Source organism: Trachemys scripta, chromosome 4 (assembly GCF_013100865.1).
Source record: "Trachemys scripta elegans isolate TJP31775 chromosome 4, CAS_Tse_1.0, whole genome shotgun sequence".
NCBI classification, from domain to species: domain Eukaryota; kingdom Metazoa; phylum Chordata; order Testudines; family Emydidae; genus Trachemys; species Trachemys scripta.
The window spans coordinates 107,255,885-107,274,110 of NC_048301.1; the positions used below are offsets into that span (position 1 = coordinate 107,255,885).

At 40.7% G+C, this 18,226-nt stretch overlaps 1 protein-coding gene across 6 annotated transcripts in view; it reads left to right on the forward strand.

Annotated features, from left to right (window-relative positions):
- The window catches only part of MOB2 (MOB kinase activator 2), a 166,629-nt gene that overhangs the window by 108,281 nt on the left and 40,122 nt on the right, over nt 1-18,226 (forward strand). Inside the window, exon 1 of one of the 6 annotated variants that reach the window (XM_034770305.1) lies at nt 11,065-11,286. The exons of the other annotated variants lie outside the window; for them this stretch is intronic. Within the exon in view, the coding sequence (XP_034626196.1) occupies nt 11,177-11,286 (110 nt within the window). The 5' untranslated portion in view covers nt 11,065-11,176. Of the gene's footprint in view, nt 1-11,064; nt 11,287-18,226 lie in introns of those variants that run through there. 6 annotated transcript variants of the gene reach the window in all.

Sequence of the window (18,226 nt, forward strand, 5' to 3'; positions counted from 1 at the left end):
AAATCTGTTGCTGTGATCTGGGTTAGATTTGGCCCACTGAAGTGCAAACAAATGTATTTTATTTCGTGTCACTACATAACCGTTTTGGCGATGCTCATTCACCATGTCTGCTACATGTTTTTCGAGTTCTGGCCAATGTGGAGTGCCTCTTCTTAATACACACTTACCCCTTGGCATACTCTTTAATGCTTTTTCATTTGCTTTCCAGTCCCGAACCATCTTTTCTGTTACTCCATATTGTCTTGCAGCAGCGCAGTTATTATGTTCCATGGCAAAGTTTACAACTTTAAGTTTGAAACTGGCTTCATATTTCTTTCTTCTTGCCGGTGGAGCCATGATGGGGTTTTGACTGTTGGACATTTGTATACTGTACTGTATGTACTGGTGCTATACTGTATGAACAGGTACAGATACTGGTGCTGTACTGTATGCGGTACCCAGTATACAACAACCACCCAATCACGGCAAGCGATGTACCTTACCGGCGATTGGCTGGTTGTTGTATACAAAGCCTGCTTGGATTGGTCAGCTCTCCCTGCCTACCCAGCCCTCCCTGTCTCCAAGACTATCAGAGCGGTAGCACAAACACGCTTCTTTCACCCGTCTGGCCCGCCCTTGTATCCTATTACCTCCTTCTCTGCCTCTCAGATCTCGCACATGCACGCCTGCGCCGCTTCACTGCAGTTCTCAGGAGCGAGATCTGAGAGGCAGAGAAGGAGGTACGGTAATAGGATACAAGGGCGGGCCAGACGGGTGAAAGAGGCGTGTTTTTCTGGGCACAGCGCCGCTCTCTCTCTTTTTTCCATACCCCGGGCGTCCCGGACGCTTGCAGCTTGCTCCGCCCTTCACTTACACCTTCCCGGTGAGGCGCCCCCTCACCTCGTCATCGGGCGGGGATGCGGCCGCGGCCGTTTTTGAGCTCCCCCCACCATATGCGGCGACCGCAGATTCTCCAGTCCGGCTCGGAAGTTTCAGCACCCGCCCTATAAGACGACACCCGGCGTATAAGACGACCCCCGACTTCTGAGAAGATTTTCCTGGGTTAAAAAGTAGTCTTATACGCCAGAAAATACAGTAAATCCCTACTTTACAGATGTGGGCAGAAAAGGAGGCACAAATGGATGCTAAATTCTGACAGGAAGTCAGTTGCATTTAGTGGTAGAGTTGTACTTGGAACATAGGAGTCCTGACTCTCTATCCATTGGAACATATTACCTCTCTTTTCCCCTGTCACCTGCTTATATATCCTGGCACCATTAACCTTTTCTGCAGAGTTTTCTCCTAGTAGCATGGCGTTTTTCATCAGTCATTTAAAAAATAGGATTCTATTACAGCCTTCTATTCTTCTAGAATCCTGTTGGGCATCACTGCCTCATTAATCTGTGTTTGTACAGTGCATAGCACAATGGAGCGTTGGTCCATGATGGGGGCTGCTAGGCACTGAAATAATAGAAATAGTAAATAATAATTGGTCTGTCTTGTTTTGAGGAATCTGAACCTTTTTGTCAGCCCCTTTCTTTCACACAGTCTGTCCCCTGTTCAGATTGGCTGTTCAAAAGCCTAGATGATGTTGACATTGTTTCATGCTGGTTATAATCAAGGTCTGCTACCTGCATTGGTAACAATGTAGCAGTTATATTGTGGTAGGACATTGGCATTCTGTTGTGCTAGACTCTGTACATACAGATACTAAAACAGTCCCTGGAGCCGATAGTTTGCAGCTTAAATAGACAAGACAGATGAGAGAAGGAAGTAGTAGTATTTTGCAGATGGGGGAACTGAGGCCCAAAGACTAGGTTATTTGAAATTCATACATGAAGTCTTTGGTAAAGCCAAGAGTTTAACTCCAATCTAAGTCCCAGTTCAATACATTAACCTCAAGACTTTCTCTCTAGTAGAGCAGCCAATTTCGGTTAGGGCAGGTGAATTTTCTTACTACGTAACAGTACTGGCTGCAACAGTACAAAGCTAGAAACGCTGAAAGTGGTGAATAGAGAACTTCACAAACAGTGAATTTCTTCTGTTACCCACTGCTTTTTATTCCTTTTCTCTAGCCAGTGAAGGTCCATTTCAGAGCCCTAACACCTAACAAGGAAAAAACGTAAATCTAGACAAGTACATGTGTGTGAATTGGAGATTGTAATCTGAACTAAAAGTTTGGACAAGACAATGGTAGCGAACCAAGCAATGTCACCAAACCCAATAACCAGAGCTCTTTAAAGAGGGAAACTCCCATCCACACCTGCACCTGACTTTGTTTACGTATTTCCCCTTTTTATCTCAATTAATATGATTCTTAATCAGGACTGATCCCATATGCTTTATGTGCCACATTTTTTTTTTTTTTGCTGTCTCATGGCCTGATCAGACTCAAATTCTTAAAAGCTTTCTTTATTTTAGTCTTCGGTCAATCTCTAAAGTTATAGCCCATCTGTTTTTTTTTTTTCATTTTTCATTGTCTAGATCAAAGTGACATGCTCTTAAAAACCAGGGTATAACAGTGCATGTGTCACTATAATAACATCTGTGTCACTGGCATGATTTTTAACAGAAGCATAGGAGGCACTTGCATCATAAGTTCTTTTGAAGTGTTTAGTGTTTTTTCGGGAAGTTACCCCTAGGCTAAAATTACTTACACTAACTCTGAGACCAGGGAGAAAACTTGACAGTTTGAGAAAAATCCACTTATATAAGTTTTTTAAATTGTTCTAGTGTAAAGAACGAAATAGTAGTTTCTATCACTTAATCTTTCAGATGCTCTTTGATAATAAAAAATCCTAAATTAAACTTTTGCATGAATTTAGTTCAATAAATTAGTGTCATTGTCTGTCTGTTTTTGAAGACATTTGTATCTACATATTATGTAAGTTTAAAAAATGTGAAGACTGTATGCATAGGATTCTGTTTTCTTCTAATTCCTTAATATACCAGACTGCTGTGGTCCAGATACATTTGCTCTATCAATGTCTGGAGAATGAAATACTGAGTACAGCATAAACCAGTCTTAAATTCCAGTACTCTGGATACTGGCCAGTCATTCTTTAATCCAGATCCACTGTACCATGTTTGAACATGTGAGTATTAGATTGCACATTCAGTTCAAATTTTGTGTTCTCTGGAAAGTGTGGTACAATGAGTTGTATAGTCTCCAAGCATTTAAGATGTGAATTAAATGGATAATTGTGTTTAGTCAAGTGTACCAACACTGTCCTCTTTAATGTCAAAGTGAAAACTAAATTCATTTTTGTAATTAAGATTCAGAGATGTGTGAAGATGGAAAATGGGGGTGGGGGTGTGCGCATTAAAGTTTACAAGTGCAGAAAATGCAACATACTTATCGAGGAGCAAAGTTGCAATTGCTATGGGAGCCATGTCATTACTACTTTGGATGTACAACTCAACTCTAGCAAAGTGTACGGAGATGGAGTTTTTGCATTTTCTTTTAAATATACATTTAACATATTTTTCTATTTTTAAAATTTAACTGCCCCTCCCTACCCTATCATTTAAAAATACATTTGTAAGTTGCCAAAAGTACTTCATAATCAATCGAAAAGATTTCAGCAATATGTCAGACTTGAGGGTGAACCCTCAAAGTAACAATCTTCAGCATTACTACTTGGGGTTGTATTTCTAACCAATCATTTCTGACTTGCATTTAGCAGTAAGTAGGTCACTGGGATGAGGTACTTGTTAAATTCTTTCTGCTATGTGTCTGCCTCTCTCTCATGCCACTGTCCAAACAGGTTTTATCTTGGGGTTGTAAAGTGGTCTTTTCTTCCCTAAACTGATCTTCTGCAATACAAACAACAGTAAAACATCTCAAGACCCAGCTGCATCTGGAAACTTTTTGGTCTCAGAAGCTCCTACAATATTTGGTCTTAACTAGACTGTTTATGGTATATTTTACATTGTAGGAGCTGATGTGCACCTATCTCAGCACTGGATTAAGCTGGCACTGCTAGGTGTTTTGAAAATAGGTGAAGGTGCAGCACGCGTGTTCTAGGTGAAGCTAATCCTGTAATGAGCCTAATTGTGAGGGATGCTAACAGTCCTGGGCTTGGGGTGAACCAAGTTCATTTTGTGCCTTCAAAGTTTTTTGTGGCCTTGCTTTTAACAACTGTAGTTGAGAAATTTTTTTGGTAGGTGCTGTGAGTTGCACTTCTGTTTAATCTCACATAATGTAAACTGTGTTTCCACATGTATTTAATATAGCATGCCTGGAGAGAATTCTCCTCATGCATATCTCACGGTTACTTTTACAAACCCTTGTTTTCCCTATGCCCTCATCTAAGTGTGACATTATCAAATAAAAGCATCTCCAGTAATGCTGCCTGGAGCAGACTGAAATGGAGCTGGAATTTTAACGCCAAGTAGGGGGAGAAACTTGTGCTTCTTGAATGGTGCTCTGTGTCTGGGGAAACTCCAAGCAGTCTCCACTTATTTCCTTCCACTCCTTTCCCACCCAAAGCCTGGATAGTCTTGTCCAATGAGAACTGCTGACTCTGGGACCCTCCCTCTCTGTGCTGATTACACCTTGTAGCCCTCAGCCTAGAATTCCATGACAGCTTGCAGTTTGGCTTTGTTTGCTATGCCATATTGACGTAAAACTGAAAACAGTAGTTGTGTTGTACACCTTACAGGGAGGTTATGTATATGTGTAGAAAGTAGTTCAGAATGTTAAATGACCCTGGGGAGAATTTCTTAGCCAAGTTTTAGAAGCGCAGTCTTTTTATATGAAGCTATGGTCTTGTGTGTTTGTGGGATGGAAGGAGAACAACAAGAGTCTTTCACTTTAGCTCTTTAATATTAAAATACATTATTGCACTAATCCTTCCTTGGAGAGCAGCCCATTTAAGCTTCAGAATTAGGGCAAGAAAATACAGTAAAAGGAATAGTCCAGTCTGAGATGAAACTCCCATCTGTTATGATCTCCAGAAAAAAAAAAAATGGTTAGGAATGACATAAATTGAGCACACCATTTCTTACTGTCTGCCAGGAGCAACTCACCCATGCTGCACTGAGGCAGATAAGTTTTTTCAGTAAGATGGCTTCCTCTGACTTCACTTCTCTTAGGCCTGGTCTATGGTGGGGGGAGGTAGGGGGGGTCGATGTAAGATAAGCAACTTTAGCTACGGGAATAGTGTAGCTGAAGTCGATGTATCTTCTTTTGACTTACCTCCCGTCCTCACGGCGTGGGATCGATGGCCACGGCTCCCCTGTCGACTCCGCTACCGCCGCTCACCCTGGTGGAGTTCCGGAGTCGACGGGCGCGCGTTCGGGGATCGATATATTGCGTCTAGACGAGACGCGATATATCGATCCCCAAAAGATCGATCGCTACCCGCCGATCTGGCGGGTAGTCTGGACGTACCCTTAGTATGTATGTTGCAGCCATGTGCTGGTGCTTTCAGAAAGATACATGAACCAGATCATCAGTGTACCTGTACCTTTTAGTAGAAACTGAACCTTGTTTGTATATATTTTTTTTTCTTGTTGAGGGAGAAAGAATGTGGATATCTTTTCTTGAAGGGGAGAGAATGTAGAGAAATGAAGGGTTTTTTTTATCTTGTCTAAAGTGAATTGTGCCTTCCAACCAGGCACTGCTGTGCTGTCTGATTTGGCATTGGGCCATTGCAAGGTTTTCACTTGAATTTGTAGAATGTAGATAACTTGCATTAACTCTGCACTGAAGGACATACCCTAATTCAGAAGACTGGCCCTCCAATAGCATAGCAGTCCTTAACAACTCTTAGGCTTTTTTCCAATATTGATACAGGCAAGAGTGCCATCTGCTGAACCATTATCTTTACTCAAACACCTCCATGTCTTTTAGAAGTGTAGCATCCAAATACAGATCTGACTTAACTCCATTTAGCTAGAGCTCTGAAGTGATCTCAGCACAATGTGGTATGGGTGCAGGCCTACATACTCGCTAGAAGTTTTCTGATCAAACTACTCATGTTGCTTAGTACATGCAGTAACGTTCACTTTCCTGTTTTTGGTACAGTCTAACTTTATTGAGCTGAACTCTCAATGACTGTCCTGCTTTTTGTGGGTCTTGCCCACAATTCAAACGCTTTAAGAATTCCTGTTGGCATTTGAACAATATCTTAAAGACTTTTGCAGGTTCACATTAGGCTTCTTCTGACTTCCGCACTCCAACTTGCTGCTCTTGCCCCCAACAGAATAGCTGTTTGTTTCTGGTGTTTCAGATTTAGTGAAGATATTATGTACCAATCTCTTCTTTCTGCCTGTTGCAGAGCAAAGCATAGCAATAATGGAAGCTAAAGAAAGTGGTGGCTGCTCCAAATACTGACTCTTGATCATTGCCACCAGAGCATTAAGAATACAGTAAAATAATGCTCAGTTTAGGTACCATGTCAATGTTTTGAAGTATTTATCAAATTTGATGAATTTTCTTAAATTCTTGCATCAATTGAATTACAGGGCTTTTATCTCAGCACACTTTGTGCTCAAGAGGGCATGTTCCCTTCCTGACGTTTCTGGGTTGGAGTTGAAAGTACATTTCTGACATCTTTCCTTCTTATACGATCCCCACCCCATCACTAAACTTTTTGTGCCTCTGGGTTGACTTCACTCTTAAGGCCTATGTTAGAGTTGTCATCTCTGAGGCACAGAAAAATCGCCCACTGGCTGTGGGCCCCATCCCACCTCTGCTGCTGGTGAGTCCTATCCCTGAGTGATGGGTCTGTTTCCCCCACTTCAGTCCCGGCGCCAAGAGGAGTTGTGGTGGCCCCGGCAGCCAGCAGGCAAGGGCCTCGCAGGCTGCATGCATGCACCGCAGGGCCTGGGCACTGTCCAGGCTGTGACACTCCCAGGAGCCAAGACTGCTGCATGGGCAGCAAAACAAACAGCGACATGCCACATCTCTGATGGGTAACAGGCAAGACAGTCGAAAAACTGGCCAGGCCAGTCAAAAACTGGCTAGGTGGCAACCCTAGCTCCTCTACACGGAGAGTCAATGTGTTCTATGGGTGTGTGATTTTTAAAGTACCCCCATGTGCTTGCTGCACACTAACTGGCCCAAGTTGACCCTGCTAGCACCAACAAAAAGTTCTGGAGTGCGTTTTAAGATAGTATTATGTTAAAGTACACTAGGGAACTTTTTGATCGTGCCAGCATGGTCTACACAGACCAGTTAATGGACAGCATGCTGAAGCACTTTGCAACTCAAACCCCATAGAGCGCACTGCAGCTCTGTGTGGACAAGCCCTCAGTTTCTATCAGGAGTTATGAGACTTTGGATTTGGACAAAACACCAAGTGCTTTTCCCCTCCTGCTGTTGTTGGGATGATAGCAGAATGAAGACTGAAATTACTTTCCAATGCAAATGAGACTTGGAGGTAAACTAAATGATGTAAACGTTCCTGCTGCTAATTCTTGAGTGGTCCCAGAGCACTGGGGACACGTTCTGAGGTAATTAGAAAGGTTACTTGGCAAGGTAATAGCACAAGCACATTAAAGTAAAACAAAAGGGGCAATTAGCTATCTGAATTGAAATATTACATGGCAGGCAGGGACACACAATAGACTGCAATTTAATTTAAAACAGAACTTTACAATCTGACATTACAAGCCCTCATTTCTCATATAAATGCTGAGTTGCACTTTAATGGCCGCTATTTTTGTTTCTTACGTTATTCGCTTGTCTGAGTGTTTTTGACTTGTTCTTTTCCAAGCCTCTTGATACTATTGTACCTCCCTGTGGTACCTGCTTTATGCTGCTTTTATGGAACCCCGAAAGAGGCAAATAAATAGCTAATTGAGCAACAGTTGCTTATAAAATGGTTATAAACACACAAAGCATTATTCATAAGATTGCTAAATATCACTCCTTGGCCTGATGGGTCAACATTCCCATCAGGGTGAGGTCTGAGTGTAGATGGTATCAACCATAAAGCTCTTTCTTTGGTCTGGCAGTGGCTGGAGTTAGTATGGAAAGTGTGCCCTCAGTATGCAGTATATGCATGTGTTTTGTGAATAGATGTCAGGGGGTGCTCTGCCTTTCCCACTGTCTTTGATTGGTACCTTTTCTTACCCTATGTCATCACTTATGAGATTAACGTTAGTAATTTATCTTGTGTACTAGGAGCAATCTATGCTCAGATGTCTATGATTCTGCTACCATAACAAAGCATAGAGTCTGTAACTGGCCCACCCCTCTCTCTCACACCCACTGTGGGGATCTGACACTTTTTATTCTCTAATTTCAGTGCACCTTCCCAAAAAAGCCTCATTATCCCTGTGTGGTAGGAAAGGGCTATATAGGAACCACTTCTCCTTCTACTGAAAGGCACATATGTCCAAGGTGGAACTAACCAGCTGTTAAACAACTGTGCAGAATTTTGAGATAGTGTATGAAGACTACGTTTTCAGGATAATTTAAAGGGGAAGAATATAATTATTTGAGTGTGAAGTCTGACATTGGACCTTTAATGTACATCATTGTTGTAATTCAAGTGAATATCAGTATGAACATACATAATTATTTTCAATTATTACACCTTCAAATAAACATGCTGCATTTGAGTACTCCTTTTTGGATATGACTGTTTTCAGATAAATCTGTTCATTGAACTTATGATCAAAGTCTCTTGTTTTAAAATTCTGAAAATCCAAAGTTACAACTTTCCATGGCACCTAATGGCCATGTTGCACATATGTTTTAAGTTACTAAATTTGACACCATACATAATAAAACATAACTGCTCAAAGTGGCTGCGTTGTGCTTTCTAAAAACCTTTTACTTTCGGTTGCATGGGGTATTTAAAATAAGAACTGACACACAGAAGCTTTAACTACAAGATGCTACTGGATTTTATGTAAGCATACAACTGTACAGTACAGTCAGCCCAAAGAAGGGATGCAGCTTGCCAAATAGAGAACTGATAGTTGGAGAAATAGAGGAAAGGAAGAGTGCTTCAGGGAGGGGAGAATGTTTCACAAAAGAGAGCATTGAAAGTGGAAGTGTGGTAGAGGTTAACCATCTGCAAATGGATCAGTGATTACATATGTCAAGGGGAAAAGATCATAGGTTTTCAAATTGTTCAAGTCTCAGTTTCTTGTTTGACATCCTTCTCGAGGTGTATCACAAAAGTTCCTAAATTCAGTCCTCTATGTGAGGATGTTGAGGCCTTCTATCTGCTAGTGTGAATCTTTTAGCTTACTAATGAGGCATGGAGAGGCCAGCTTTCTTGTTAAAATCGTAACAGTGTTATCATAGCGTTTCATATTTATCCTCGTTTGACTTACCTGGAAACAATACAGTTTTCTCTTAATATTTTGTTTGTTAGTGCACTGTAAAAATTTTTAAATGCTTATTGTTTTACGACTGACTTAAAAGGGCTAAATGTCTATGTGAATTTTAGTTGGTGAATAAAGTGTGTGGGTTTCCCTTGCTACTCTGTATTCCTTCTGTGGGTATTCTGCCTCACTCTAGTAGCGTGATTGACTTAATATAACAAATTTGCATTATTTAGGGGGAAAAGTTTGGGCAGTACCAGACTATTCCAAGAGAGAAGATGATCTTGTGGTTAAGGCACAGGACTAGAAGTTGGAGAGAGATGTTTTCTTTCTAGCCCTTCCACAGACTTCCTGTGTAACACTGGAGAAGTCACTTATCCTGTGTTTCAGCTGGATCACTTGGAAGAACAAGGATAAAAATGTAATATTCCTCTACTTAACAAGGATATTGAGGCTAAAGCTAATGGATTACAAATCCTGTGGATAGAAGGTACTACATAAATGCAAAACAGTATTCTCCCTGGGCTTTTTGAGTGAGCCACAGGGAGAATACTGGTAGAATTAGATGTCCATAGTCCTCTGATACACATCAGTGGCTTGTGTAGTTACAGCACAGCGCTGGGGGAGAGATCTCCCAGCTCTTTAAAAAAAACACGTCCACGAGGGGCGTAGCTACCAGCGCTGGGTGCACTGTCTACACTGCCACGTTACAGCGCTGAAACTTGCAGCGCTCGGGGGGGGGGGTGTTTTTTCACACCCTTGAGCGAGAAAGTTGCACTGCTGTAAAGTGCCAGTGTAGACAAGCCCTAAAGAGCAACACACTACTTGCTGATAATGAAGATTAATTATTCCCACTTCTAGCAGGGCTTTCAGCGTGGTTACTTCATTAGACTCTGCACAAGATGCAAACAATAGCATGCTTGCTCACTGTCTTGAACAACCATGATCCTATAATGCCCACTTGGTCTTGTTTACTATTTGCTGCCTATAAATTTGCAAATTGACTGTTACTTCTGCTGATTTTGAACTTCGTCCTGGCTCTATCCGGACGTATCTTTTAGGGATTTCACTATCAGGCCTTAGGTTATTAGGTAATTGTGTCTTTGCTATGGATACTCTTAGGATGCCCCCAATCCCTTCACATCCATCTTAGCTCCCTTCTTCTCCACTTAAAAATACCTAAAACTTTTACTTTGTAGATGATGTTTTGTTACGTTGTGTTTGGAAAAAATTCTCTTCTCTCTATGTAGAATTTCTCCTTCTGCCTTGGTTTTTCTGCTTGTGGTATTAATTTATTATTAAATTATTGTGCAGTGTCTTGCAGAGCGTGGTGGAGGACTTCATAAGCTGATATTGTTAGAAATGGGGTTTGCTGTGTACCTGAATGAACCCTTGTCTCTAGCCTTTTGCACTGGGAATAAGAATGATAAAATATGAAGTTGGGTGTAAAAGTGCTGCTTCCTTTCCTCTACAGGGATTAGTTAATGAAATATGTCTCCCAACACAGTACTGCAAAGAGCTTGGCTGAAAGAGGCTTGCTTATCCCTCACACTACTACTCTTGTCTTGCTGCACGGCTGGCGCCGGTTTGAAAAGGCCAATTCAGATGCTCCCTTATTGGCCCTGGCTCCTCAGACTTGGCTCTAGCTCAGAATGTTTTTTCTTTATAAAAAAAAAAAAGGAGCAGCTGTTTGTCTTTTCCAGCTGAGTTTTTTTCCCCTCTTTCTCTTGCTGCTTGCTTATTGGCTGAGGAAAAGAGGGAGGGAGGACTGGGTGAAGTAAGCTGTGTACACTCTGTGAATGTGGTTGGACTCGTTTTTACAGGGAGAGAGATTGAAAGAGTGGAGGTGAGGCTGTACTGGCCATTCCTCTCAGCTTTTCCCTCCCGTCCCTCATTTTCTCTTTGTACCATGGTTGGAGATCACTGTAACCTCTCTGGAGACAGACCCGTACTCTCCCAGAATCCCAAAACTGGATTAAGCTGCAAAATGGTTCTACAGGCGGTGGGTAAAGTGCTAAGGTAACAATCAGGTTGTCGTCACTTTAGAAATTAAGGGAGAGGTACAGGGCAGGGAGTTGGCATGCATAGCAAAATGGGGAAAACTTTTAGTTTGGAGCATACTTTATTTTATTTCATTTGATTTCAAAAGCACAAATAAGTGTGTAGTGGGGGAAACTCTGTAAAGACAATGTTGTAAAGTAGAGATGCATTGTGAGAGGGGGATTTAAACAATGTTGTGAGGGAGACAACTGGCAAAGTAACCGTTGGTGTTGTCCAACATTTTTAAGGAATGGGGAATCAAAAGCTGTGTTGACTTGCCTCTAAAACTTAATTGGGAGCCATATAAATGTGGAATTTGTATCAAAAACTTTTTGAATTTATACCAGTGTTTAAAACTGTTTGTCAAATGTAATACTCTAGTGAAATAGTTTGAAGGCATCTGAGAGGGCTGAGTTTCAAGGGGATGGTTGGTGAATGGCTACTTTGTTTTCTTCATTGGTAGTGTTACTTGAGTAAGTAGTTTGACCAAGAATCTACATAATGCACGTGGCTTTTTTGTCTGTACATTGGTAAAGAATATGCTTTAAAAAATTAGTTCATGTATTCTAAACATACTGTTATGAGTCTGATTGTACGTGTATATGTAAATATCAAGACCAAAAGGAAAACTTTTGGCAAGTATAATACCTTGATCGAGGAGAGTTCTGATCTGTTCTGGGTTGAAAGGAAAATTTCATCACAAATATTAGAAGAAACAGGCTTGATGTTGGGGAAAATATAGCTTTTTATTTCTGTTAACATGAGCTCAAATATCTTTCTAAACTTGAAGAATTAGTGCACAAGCCCAAAGAGGGGCTTTGTTGCATGCACATAACTTTATTTGGCAAGCCTCTGCGTGCGGCTGTTTCCTCTTATTGATGGCGAATTGTTAAAAATGTTTGTCAACAGAAACATTATCCCATGTCTTCCTTCTTTGATTTATGGGTGCTCTGACACCACAGTCTGCACTGTGAAGATGTTCATTAAACTTGAACTTTGTGACAACTAAGTAAAGACAGGAAAAACTGGACTAAGATCGGACTTTCATTTCTGCTAGAGAACTTGACTGTGCTTAAGTTAGAGGGGATGCTTTTTTTTAATTGTTAATTTTAAATAATAGCTGTCTTCCCCTTTTCCTTTTGCTTGCTCTGTCATTCCCCTTTTCATGCTTTTGTCTCTCATTGATACTTTCTAAGGGGTAGAGTTTTGAGGAATGGTAAGTTCCTTTCCCAGCTCTTCAACTAGTTTAGTGTTTTAGAACTGTTTCAGGTTCCATTCTTTGTTTGCAAGGTTTTTTTTAGGTTCTGTAATTCAGTGTGGTGGTATGCAGTAAGTCCTATCTTAAAACACTTTGGCCAGTAGCTGGCTATTCATGTTGTGAACCTTTTTGAAGTTTTAGTAGCTGTTCTATTGGCAGCACTCCCAGATGTAGATACATTGGTGCCTCTGAAGGAAAATATTGCCAAAGCCTTTGTTCAGGGTCTGTAATAGCTGGTCTTAAACATAGGTAACTTCCCATGACTTACAAGTGAAACGTATACATCTGTATGTTTGAGAGCTGAATAATTTTGACAAGTCACAATGAACTTTAAGTCTTACTGATATTTTTTTCCTATTTTGAGAGTGTGTATATTACATTTCTGTATAATTTATTTTTGGTAACCACACTGTAATTTCTTCTGAAGTTACTTGTGCTACTGCATGTCTCATTTTCTAAAGCATATACCATAACTCTAGCATGAAAGAAGGGAAAAGCTGCCATAGTAGGTGTAATGTTTTAGGCCTGGATGTTGAAGAAATGAGATGATTTTATTTTGCCTCGGCTACTATTGGACAGGTGTTTGTGGATAAATTACTATATTTTGTGTCATAATGCATAAGTACTTTTTCTTCTCCTACATTTGAATACTTCCCAGGACCTGATGGTTCTTGTGTGTCGCTGTCCTTTTTTTGCATTTGCCTGTTTGTCCTGGGCCACCAACTTCTGCATCCAAAAGAAAAAAAAAAATGTGAAGTCACCTCACTGTCCCTGCCAGACAGCAGCCCAGCTCAGCCTGTTTGGACTCTGGCCTGGGACTCAGATCTGGGTTTGTTCCCTGGATCTGCTGCAAACTCCTCCTGTGACCTTGTATGAGTCACTTAATCTCGCTCTGCCACAGTCTGTGAAATGGAATAATACTTCCTTACCTCATAAGAGTGTTGACGATAGATTCATCACCCTATAAAGAGCTCAAATACTAGGATGATGGGTGATAGTAAGAACATAGGTCTGAGATTGGCCTAAGACGGGAAGTTAATAGGTGGACCACGGGCCAAATCTGGACTGTCAGATGCTTTTGAATGGACTGTGGGATTTTTTTATTTACTTATTATGATCATTACTGTTGTTGTGGTATAAAAATTTGCTCTGGAGTTTGGACCTTGACTATAACTTGACCAAGAAATTTGGACCTTGACAAAAAATAGACTACCTCGTGTCTAAGGAGTGAGGTGTGCAAGTTTGTTGCAAAAATAGTCTGCTAGCACTTCATAGCAACATGTGAGGCCAGTGATGCTGTTGATGAAAGTGGGAGGGACATAGGCCTGGTTATAGGAAAAATTTCTTCTTGACGATGATTGGTGTCATTCGTTTGGCACTTGTCTGACTGCAAGTGTAGGACATAAGAACGGCCCTACTGGGTCAGACTAAAGGTCCGTCTAGCCCAGTATCCTGTCTTCTGACAGTGGCCAGTGCCAGATGCCCCAGAGGGAATGAACAGAACAGGTAATCATCAAGTTATGCATCCCGGCACCCATTCCCAGCTTCTGGCAAACAAAGGCTAGGGACACCATCCCTGTCCATCCTGGCCAATAGCCATTGATGGACCTGTCCTCCATGAACTTATCTAGTTCATTTTTGAACCCTGTTATAGTCTAGTCTAAGACAAAATGTATTCAGCACAGTTATAAATGTGGCTTTCTTAAACCATGCCAAACTCTGTTTGTGGGGGTCTACACTGAAGTTGAAGTAGTGTGAACTTCTGAATGACAACCATTGTCAGTGACCAGTAACTTTTCCTGTGTAGATCAGGCCTTGAAACTACTTGTGGAGAATATCAAAGGGACTGCTATTAGCTGGGTGAAGAAAGGCTTGGTGGATTTTTGTGTGTGCCAGTGCTGAGTATGTAAACAGTTTGCTGACCTCTAAGGTTTTGTCTACACAGGCAAAATTAGTAGCCTAAATTCCACACTGATTCATCTCCACTGTTGGAAGTTTTGATGTGGACATGGCTCAGCAGTGACAAAAAAACAGTGGTAAAAATGCCACTGTCTAAACAGACTCCACCAGTGCTACTGCTTATGGAGCTGCACAGGCTGAGAATTACAAATGACAGTTTTTTCTAGTGCAGATGCATTACACATTAATTACAACAAATATGTTGTTTTACTTAAATGTAATGTTTTATACTTTAACTTTTTCTCTGCACTGCAACTCCCTCCACCTTTGTTTTTGTCTTCTGTTAGGTGGTAATGTAGGGTTAATTCCTCCTTGTTGTCAAGTAATGTCTCCAAACCATAGGGGAGAGACTAGCGGGGAAAGATTAATGTGTATATCTTAAAAATAGTACAATAAAGAGAGATTTTTGGGACAGAGGGAAAAGAGGGAGAATATATAGGGAAGGTGTTAGATAACAAAGTAGGGAAAGAGAGAATGGGATGTCCAATGGTTGAATAGAGGAAAAAGAATAAACAATTGATAACTTAAGAAAATATGAACCATAATTCTTTATAGGAAAGAAAAAGGGGAAAACCAAGTGAAGCCAGGAAGACAAAGTAGGGGCAACAAAAGCAGCAGATGTATTGTCCATCTACTTGCATTTTTTTAAAATGAGACATGCTCTTGTGTTTTAATATTCCTTTAAATTATAGGGGGCTTGTCTTTGAAGAATTGTGCACAGTGCCTCTTTTTCATCCTGTCCATACATACAGCCTGCAAACTTTACCCAAAAATTACTAACCCCAGTACAAAGCCTACTAATTTTTGCTGAAGATATAACAAATTAAAAATACCATTAGAACAGTCGTAAAGTCATCTCAACATAGCTGACCTGAAGTTGCACATGTCTCTTAGCATGGAGTTTAATAGGATTTCCAGGCAACAGATAAAAGGCTCTCTGATGTATAAATGCCTTTTTGAAATATGTTAATTTTAAATATTTTCCCCCAAACATCGATGAACTCTAGACAGTTATTTTTATCCAATTATTGAAAGAAAATGAAACAGATACAATCGTGTACTGTTTCTTCCATTTAGCACAAGATGGAGATGTTGGGGATGGGTGGGGGGGGAGGAGGAGAGACAAAAATAATTATGCAGAAACATTGTAAGCACACTGAACTCCGTTTACCCATATCGTATCATTCTTCAAATATTGGTAAAACTCCATGTACAAGAAAGCAGGAGGTTAGTATAGACTGTTCATCAAAGCCTTCTTTTTAGTCGCCTTGAATAATTAAAAGGTAATAGAGGAAGTAATACTAATCTATCCAGCCCACCTTTCTTTATTCTGTTCCCATTAGTAATTGACCTGGGCCATCTGAACTCTTAATCCTTGCTCTGAGCTGTGTTTTAATACTTTTAAGACAGTTTTCTCTGTGTGTAAATATTTGCATCATGTGAATAGACACCCAAATGTGATTCAGAACCTGAGTTAGCAGTGGGAGTGGTTTGTGGTATGTCTGCTTTTCCTCTGACAGCTTAGATCTTTTGCAGATAATATTCAGAGATGACTTACTTCATTTATCATGTAGCATCTCTTCCCATGCCTTTGCTTTTCCTTTTAAGTCTCTGCTGAAATTAGTCATCGTGGATAGTCGCTTTGTGTCACAGATATGTTATGATGTAAAATGGGTCTTTCCTGAATTATGTAATCTAACGACCCTTGTTATTGTACATAGTATGCATGGTCCTTTTACATCCGCCTACGTATTTCATCTCTTGGAGAGTCTGTAAAAATAAGCTACTTTAGACTCTTCTTTCTGGCTAGCATCCCCACCCCCTTTCTTGTGGTAAGTTATGTAAGGCAATTTGCAAACAGAAAAGAATATAAATGTGTGTCTGGTCTCTTATCAAGCTACCGTAACTTGCCTTGATTCTTGATAAATGAATGCATTTTTTTTCCATAGCCTGATTTGTCTTGGCGTCGGATTCTCATAGTTGTGCAGTATACTTTGTATGTTATACACCAAAAATATTTAGGAATTCAGAAACAAAGCTCCCACTCCTTTAGCCTTCTCTCCCCCAAATGGTACTGGGGAGGTTAAAAAGGAAACACAAAGCATAGTCCTGACATTGTACTCTGTTTTTTTGATAGTAACCATACTGTAATCTTCTGTTGTGCTTTCTTTTTGTCATTGAATGATCTCTCTGCCTCCTGCCTCCCACACCTTTTCATGTTGCTCAGTTAGTTTTCAGGTAAGTGCTGGGGGAAGCAAAGTGGTGTATATATATTGGCCTTTTAACCATGTTAACAAGCTCTATTTAAAAACTATCCCAACTGGTTTTTAATGAGGTTTGAAGTGTGCAGTGCAGATAAGCCAAACAGTGTCTTTAAAAAATGGTTTTTTTTCTAGCCTAGGTTAAAACACTATTTTAACAGTTTGGCCCAGACTACAATGTTAACTGTATTAGCCATAAATGTGTTTAAATAGTGTTCCCTAACATGCTTAAATGTAGATTGGGGGCCATTTAGAACTGTCTACCCTGTTTCCCCGAAAATAAGACATCCTCCGAAAATAAGGCCTACTTACAGTTTTGCCTCTCGTTGTAATATAAGGCATCCCCCCGATAATAAGACCTCCCCGATAATAAGGCATCCACCGATAATAAGGCATTTTTCATTTCTGAAAAATAAGACATCCCCTGAAAATAAGACCTAGCGCATCTTTGGGAGCAAAAATTAATATAAGACACTGTCTTATTTTCGGGGAAACAGGGTAGATTATTTTTGTCTTGTTCTTTTTCTAACTTCCATTGTGCTAAAATAGTTTAAAGGAGAAATATGTGACACATTGTCTGCAGTTGGAGTTCAGTGTCTTACCTTTTAAAGTGAAAAGTGATCGCTTTTTAATCAAAATCACTATAGGCTTCCTCATTTCATCATTGCAAAGAGATAGGAAGGAAGTGACCTGGGTCTGAACCCTCTCTGACATTAGAGACTAGGCAAGATTTATTTTATTTGCCATTGCATGATAAGGAAGAAATATATAGGGGACTCTGTGGGTGGCTCTTTCCCTAATTTGGTGTGTGAATCAAGTGCTAGCAAAAATGAACTATTTCCGACCATCCCTGGAGACTGAAGTCTTCCGCTTATGCCCAGAACGGATACAGTCTAGGCAGAAGCAGTGCAGGCTTCCCCACACTGTTGATGGGGAGACCACTACTTGAGGGGAAAGGGTAGTTAGTTCTCTAGATTGACTCAGAATGTAAGAACGGCCATACTGGGTCAGACCAAAGGTCAGTCTAGCCCAGTATCCTGTCTTTCAACAGTGGCCAATGCCAGGTGCCCCAGAGGGAATGAACAGAACAGGTAATCATCAAGTGAGTCATCACCCATTCCCAGCTTCTGGCAAACAGAGACTAGGGACACCATCCCTGCCCATCCTGGCTAATAGCCATCGATGGACCTATCCTCGATGGATCTAGTTCTTTTTTGAACCCTGTTATAGCCTTGTCCTTCACAACATACTCTGGCAAAGAGTTCCACGGGTTGACTGTGTGTTGTGTGAAAAAATGCTTCCTTTTGTCACCTGCTATCTATTAATTTCATTGGGTGACCCCCTCCTCCTCTGTTGTGTTATGAGAAGGAGTAAATAACACTTCCTTAATTACTTTTGCCACACCAGTCATCATTTTATAGACCTCTAGCATATTCTCCCC